The sequence below is a fragment of the Xyrauchen texanus genome, chromosome 45, assembly GCF_025860055.1.
Source record: "Xyrauchen texanus isolate HMW12.3.18 chromosome 45, RBS_HiC_50CHRs, whole genome shotgun sequence".
In the NCBI taxonomy this organism is placed as follows: Eukaryota; Metazoa; Chordata; class Actinopteri; order Cypriniformes; family Catostomidae; genus Xyrauchen; species Xyrauchen texanus.
The window spans coordinates 28370560-28377243 of NC_068320.1; the positions used below are offsets into that span (position 1 = coordinate 28370560).

General features: G+C 40.5%; 1 protein-coding gene across 1 annotated transcript in view; it reads left to right on the forward strand.

Moving 5' to 3' along the window:
* LOC127637263 (synapsin-3-like) overlaps nt 1-6684 on the forward strand; it is a 124920-nt gene that overhangs the window by 30782 nt on the left and 87454 nt on the right. Inside the window, exon 4 of the mRNA XM_052118225.1 lies at nt 3401-3492. Within this exon, the coding sequence (XP_051974185.1) occupies nt 3401-3492 (92 nt within the window). The remainder of the gene's footprint in view (nt 1-3400; nt 3493-6684) is intronic.

A 6684-nucleotide genomic window follows, 5' to 3' on the forward strand; every position in this document is an offset into this window, starting at 1 on the left:
CGGAGTACCGCTCCTCCCTCGGCCAATAGAGTTGACGGGTGGGTCTGCCAATGTGCCAGCCAGCCAATCGGAGAGACCTCTGTGCGTGTCCTCTGAGAAGCACTGCTGTTTGACATTCCAGAGGTCTTCGCTGGAGAAAGAGCCAGTGTTTGTCTCATTTAGGGGAAGTGTGTATTCGTTAGGGACTGAGAGAGCGTTAATGTTTGTGTGTTTTGTGGGTCGTGTTGTTTAAATGCTCTCTTGGCAAAGCAAACGCAGCCGAATGCACAGATGTTGCATTTCTGTGGAGGGCGCGGGAAACAGAACCGAGCCAAGACCTCGTCCTTCAGCAATATCAGAGACCCGCTGGGCTCTAAACGATGACCGCGTCACCGCTACTCTTTCTGTTGCATTCAGACCGAACATCTGAGACTGTATTTAAGCATTCATTTAGTGTGTCTACTTCATTTTGGAGCCTAGAATTAAATGTTGTGCTCATAGATATACACGCATAGATGCCTCATTAGCATCTGTTCCTATGGACCGCATGCTAAACACATGACAGATGCCGTCTGGAGTCTTCCCATAAATGAAACATACATTTACATTTACTTATTTTAGCAGGCGCGATTATCCAAAGCGATTATGTACGGATAGTTCGATAAAAAAATATCAAATGCTCCTATATATAATGTTTACGCTTCTCAAAGAGCGGCGGGACTGTCCAAATGGATATGTCATAACCATAAAATATTTTAAGTTCCGGAAACATCCATAAAACATTTGGTTATTTAAATCATGTATTTGCTATTAAATCATAAAGCACCAATCAGTTCTATCCATAAACATTATAAAACCATAACCTATGCTATTAAACAAATGATTCATTAAACTAGAACCCAAAATAAATGCAGTGCAATATATATATATATATATATATATCTATAGTATCTAGACAAATTACAGGCAGTCAGTTTATGATATGAACTGTTTCTACACTAAATCAGTTTTTGCGGCACACTGAGGAAACGCCTCCATTGGCTTACATTCAGTCAGGTCTCCTTCCAAGATGATGGCGCAAATGACGTATCCGAACTAGCCGAATGCGGAATCTATGTATGTGTATCTATGGATGGGCCGCTGAATGATGTTAAAGATGGAAGAGTGCCATTACTGTGTTTCTAGTGTCACCAAAACAGAATTATGACAAACGGGTTTCCTGACTCCCTATCTGCCATGAAACGCTGTATGCAAACTATTTTATAGAGGTCGACCAAGAGTGGAATTCCCTCTTTCTCTGGGGGAGGGCGTGCTTTAAGCCTAGTCTGCCGGCAGGTCATCCCCATCTACCTGGACGAGGGAGGGGACAAGGGGAGGGAAACAGAAATAATTCAAATGGGGGGGTACTTCCTGTAACAGTGTAGTACCTCCCAAAAAAACACTGTAAAATTTAAAAGAGAGGGAAAAGGCCAACGCAGAGCGGCAGTGAGAGAGAGAGAGTTGCGAGAGAGATGAAAAAAATAAAAAACTTACTCGCCGGTTCTCCGATACTCCGTCACATGGTCCCCGAGCACTCCTCCACCCTCTCAGGCGGATGACAGCCGCTTCTCCCCGGGCGGACCGGAGTCAGACTCACGGCCCCCGGCGGTCAGAACGCCCCTCTGCGTTCTCGGCGACTCGTGGGGACACTCCTCCGCCCCTGGCAGCGGCTCCATCGCTCCAGGCGGTTGGGGAGTCCAGTCCCCACTTGCCTCGCGGACGGCGGCCGTTCACCTCGTCTGGACGGTCGGTCTACTCCCTCGACAGCAGTGTTGAGGACTCCGTGACGGGCATCCCTCCTCCTTCCCGGGCTTCGGCACCAATGTAAAGGGATCAGTGGAAAGGAGGAGGCGAGAACCGGCTTTTCAATATAAATAATAGTTTAATTTCAAACTAAAACAGAAGACACAAACACACACATGACGGACATCTCTTTCTCCCACACGATCCTCTGCAGTCGACCTTTATCCCTCACGGAGGCTTGATTAGCCTAATACGGGACCGGGTGTGTAGGATCATGACCCGCCCTCTGCCCTGCCACATCGACATTGGCCGATAACCGATTAATCGGTCGATAGTTTTTAAAATGTATTTGTACAATGTATAAAAAAATCGTAGTCATTCCATGTAAGCGCAGCGTAGTTCTAGTGGGAAGGCTAGCAGCTCTACATCATCACATCATTAGCTGGGTAACTCCTAGCCAATCGCATGTAAGCCGTTGCTTTATAAGTCTGCTCAAAATCTATCACATTGCTGTTTCGGTGTGCTAACACTTCAACCTCCTCCACCCCACCACCACCTGTTGAGCCCTGTCCCGCACGGGGTTAGGCTCCTCGCCCCTGCCTCCTATCTCCGGCAGGACATGACGGTTCCGGGTACAACTCCCTCGGACCGCCAGACGGGGCCTATGCCAAAGAGAGAGAGACATTACTTTCTGTTTTACATCTATCAAATAAATGTCATCTTAAACTTCACTCAAGCTGAAGAGTGAAGATGCTTTTGTCCAAAGTGACTTACAGTGCACTTATTACAGGGACAATCCCCCCGGAGCAACCTGGAGTTAAGTGTCTTACTCAAGGACACAATGGTGGTGACTGTGGGGATCAAACCAGCAACCTCCTGATTACCAGTTATGTGCTTTAGACCACTACGCCACCACCACCACTCATCACACACCTTTATAATAATAGATAACATAAAACATGTTTAGGTTGCAGAAAATGATGCCGTGCAATTTGCACAATAGTGCCACTTCTGTGGCTTAGCCCCACTTGCCCCTAATGTAGAGACTCTGTTTCCAAGTGAATCAGAATATTCAATGAGAAGTAAATGTGAGAATCGCTAGCAAACCCCAGGTAACAGATTCATCATAACACAGTGAAACAGTAACATCCCCTCATTCGATTACAGTGAGGTTATGAAAGTGTCCTGAAGGAACAGTTTTCACTCCTCGTAGACTCTTGCGTGTCTCATAGACATCTGTCTCTCGCCTTCAGCGTGTGTTTCATGAGTTTAATGAAGTCATTAGGGTTGCTGGGTAACACCGGTCGCATGGCCCTGCGTCTGCAGACGGGACTAACTTGATTTGTGCTGCGCTCTCATCTGAGGAGCTTTAGGAATGAGCTGCACGTACAGGAGTGAAGAGCCATACACAAACAACACAAGAGATGGTGCATGAGAAAGTGACAGTAGTATCAGGGCCAGTAGTGTATCTACACGTACCTAATAATACACCCGATTGTGTTCCCTGATCAATAAAACCATCCTAAACCAGCCTGGTCAAGCTGATCTATTGACTGGTTTCAGATTAGTTTTGAGGTCTTTTTGTTTTATAATTTATTTATCTTTATGAAAATGCCATAATGTTTTTGTGTGTTTTCAGGCAGAGTTTTCTGAGATCAATCTTGCATCATATGTGAATTCTGGCTGTACGGTGGACATGCTGGTGAATAGAGGAGGAACTAAAGTCGTCAGGTAAGACATTGCAAACCCTGATTTATGCACAATAACCCATCTCACTGTCTACATGTGCAATCACTACAGATCCGTCATCATATTCCCCATGTGGATGTCTTCTGTTGGTCTTTATGATGGTGTAGCCACATCCCAGTGCTTCAATTTCTGCCCTGTGATTCTCCAGAGCCACTGACCTCACGTTTACTGCAGTAAAACATGGTAAACCACAGTAATGAGACAGCAGCTGACTCTGTGATTACTGAACACTTTAATGGGAAAAACAGAGTTTGTTATTATAACTTTATTTCTGTTACAAAACTGGCGCCCTGTTACTCTGCTGTGTACAGATTGCAAAATTATACATTGATCTTTGGTACAGGTTGCCTTGATAAACTCATATGTAGGGTGTAGTTATATTGTATAACAAATAATTATGGTTGATTTAAACCAGATTATGATATTAAACAGTCAAACAGAAGCTAAGATTAAGATGCATTTTGAGCTAACGCTAACCCACTAAAATTACTGACATTTCTGCTCTAAACGTCATGTTTGCGCCAGAGTTAATTTATGCACAATTTTAATTTTAGTCATAAAGTTTGTCTTTTGAAAAAAATGTCCTTTAAATGTTGTCCATATTTCATCATGTCATATTCATTAATTTATGTAAATTGTACTTTGACTAAAATAGTCACTAAAACTCATTTTAGTTGATAAAAATTTGCAAAATTACAAAAACTTGTATAAAAATGTATTAGACCAAACTTAAACAAAATACTCAGAAAAATCTATAAACTAATTTATAGTCAATTATTTAAATATGTATTGTATTAATATATATTTACATAAATATATTCAAACATACAGTATTAAAGAAGAATGTTTATTATGTATGAATAAACAACATGAGAAAACTGTCCTGAAAACCTATTGAAATAACTGCGTATAATGAATATTCTGAAGGATTAGCTACTTTTAAAAGTGTTTTTTTTTGTCGCATTTGTTTTGAAAGGAAACGGCGCATTCACAACGCAAGTTACGCTTTCTGACTAGTGCGTTACTTAGTTCAAGTTCACCTGTTTATTGTCTTCATTGTGCAGATGTTGTAATATGACGTTTAATATGTTGTGAATATAGCTGATTAATTTCTGGGGAATTTAATTTATTTTACGCAATTAACAGTTTTTTCTGTACTTTTTCACTTTTTACTGTCTACCTGTAATATGTTAATTTTAACATGTATATATTTAAATAATTAAATAAATGATGAATAACCAGTTTCTTGTAAATAAGTAAAAATATTTATGATTATATTTTAATGTTTGTTTTAATGTACCATGATTAATCACAGAAAAATCTGCTATTAATTAGTAAAAATTATTAGCGATTCACAGCCCAATTAATAATATATTAGGTGGAATATTTATGCTAATTATTCTGTTTTATTAGCAAGTATTGAACGTCTGAATTACGGATAAATGATGTTTTCCTCCTGTGTAATAAATGTTCTGTTTGAATGATGTTGATTTTAGGAAATAAACTGAATTATAAATAATAATAATAATAATAATAAGTTCATATAAATAAATAGGCTCATTAACTTTTCTACAGTAACTGTATCTTTTGTTGTTGACATCAATAACAGAAATAATGTCACTTGATACTTTATTTATCCTTTATACTTGAAATGCATGATTATGAAAATGCAAAGACTACATTAAATATGGGTTATGTCGTTTACTGTATCGAGTCCAATGTAAAGTCTGGGTCTGATGCAAAACCAGTTGAGAACCACCGATCTATACTATAATACACACTTCCTGTCTGGGCCTCTCACAGTCATGCTACTCTTGGTTTCATGTGTGCGTCACATACCAAACATATGGGATCACTGTTGTGATTATATTTATACCTGCCTCACTTAACGTGACATCCTACACTTCTTTAATAAATGGCACTATTAATAGTTATACTGTGTATGATGTGCGACCAGACTACTCCAACATCAGTGTGTGTGCCAGTGTTGGAGATTTGACTAGAAAAGTATTGACTTTACTAACTACTAACTAGATTTTTTCAGTGGTTTGACAGTAGTTCCCTCAAGTTATCAAACTCACCTTTATAAATTTGCTCCGCCTCTGAAATGACTTTGATTTCGCCCTGACATCACTAAAGTCGCTCAAGTGTTTCAGGAGGGTTCCTGGAAGCCCTCGGTAGTGTTTGGAAACATCTGCAGATTGGCAAGCGCTTTGTGTGTTTATCGTAATCAAACCCAGATGTTAAACTCCCGAATCCCCATCGCCTGATCCCAGAACTGTTTATAATGAGTGTGATTAGACCGCGTTAATAAGATTGTCCATGAAGATAATCACCTCTCGTTCTTCATCCTCTGCCCTCTCCTCCTCTTCCCCAGCTCTTGAATAATGGAGTTCTTGTCGTTGCGCGGTCAGCATGTGTTAATGCAGTGACAGATATAATCGCGCAGCTGCTGTGTCTCATTTAAAGGCTTCTAACAGCTACAGCGGCCATATGCTGCACATTCCTGTGTTCCTCAAACACACTGCTACGGTTTTACATCTACAATGAAGTGCTCAACGTAAAGGCTGTTTTCATGATCTTGGCTGTTGTAGATTGTTGTTGAATTCAGAACTCCAGTGAGGATTTTAAGCCGAGTGGTTCAGCGGTTTTCACAACACACATTGTTTCAAAGCAGCTGTACTGAAGTTCATGCATTAACAGAAAATAAAACTGTAATATCTATAATGTCTTAAGAGTCATCATTGTGTTAATAGTTTGATTAATAATGATTGTTTGAACTGTAAGATTAATGACTAATGTCTTTTGAAGTCCATCCTGGATTAACTGCAGAACTTCACATCCTTGTTAGTTGGCTGATGATGGGTTTATTGGCAGTTAATTGATAGTTTATATAATCCATTATAAGAGGTGTAGTCCATCATTAGACCGAGGTGATGCAGGTGCTATCAGTGAGGTGCATCACAGTTCAACCGGCCGGTAATTTCGGTGAGGTTTGGTGTGGTCAATCCTAAATCCAAGGTTCAGGCAGTGGCATATGAAGTATCTGATGTCTTATGGTTGGAGTTGGCATCAGTTCATGTTCTGAAGTCCATCGTAATACACTGAAGTGATGTTTGGCACCAGCTGCATTTAGTCATCATCACTCAGAGACATGAAGCAGGAATGGTGCTG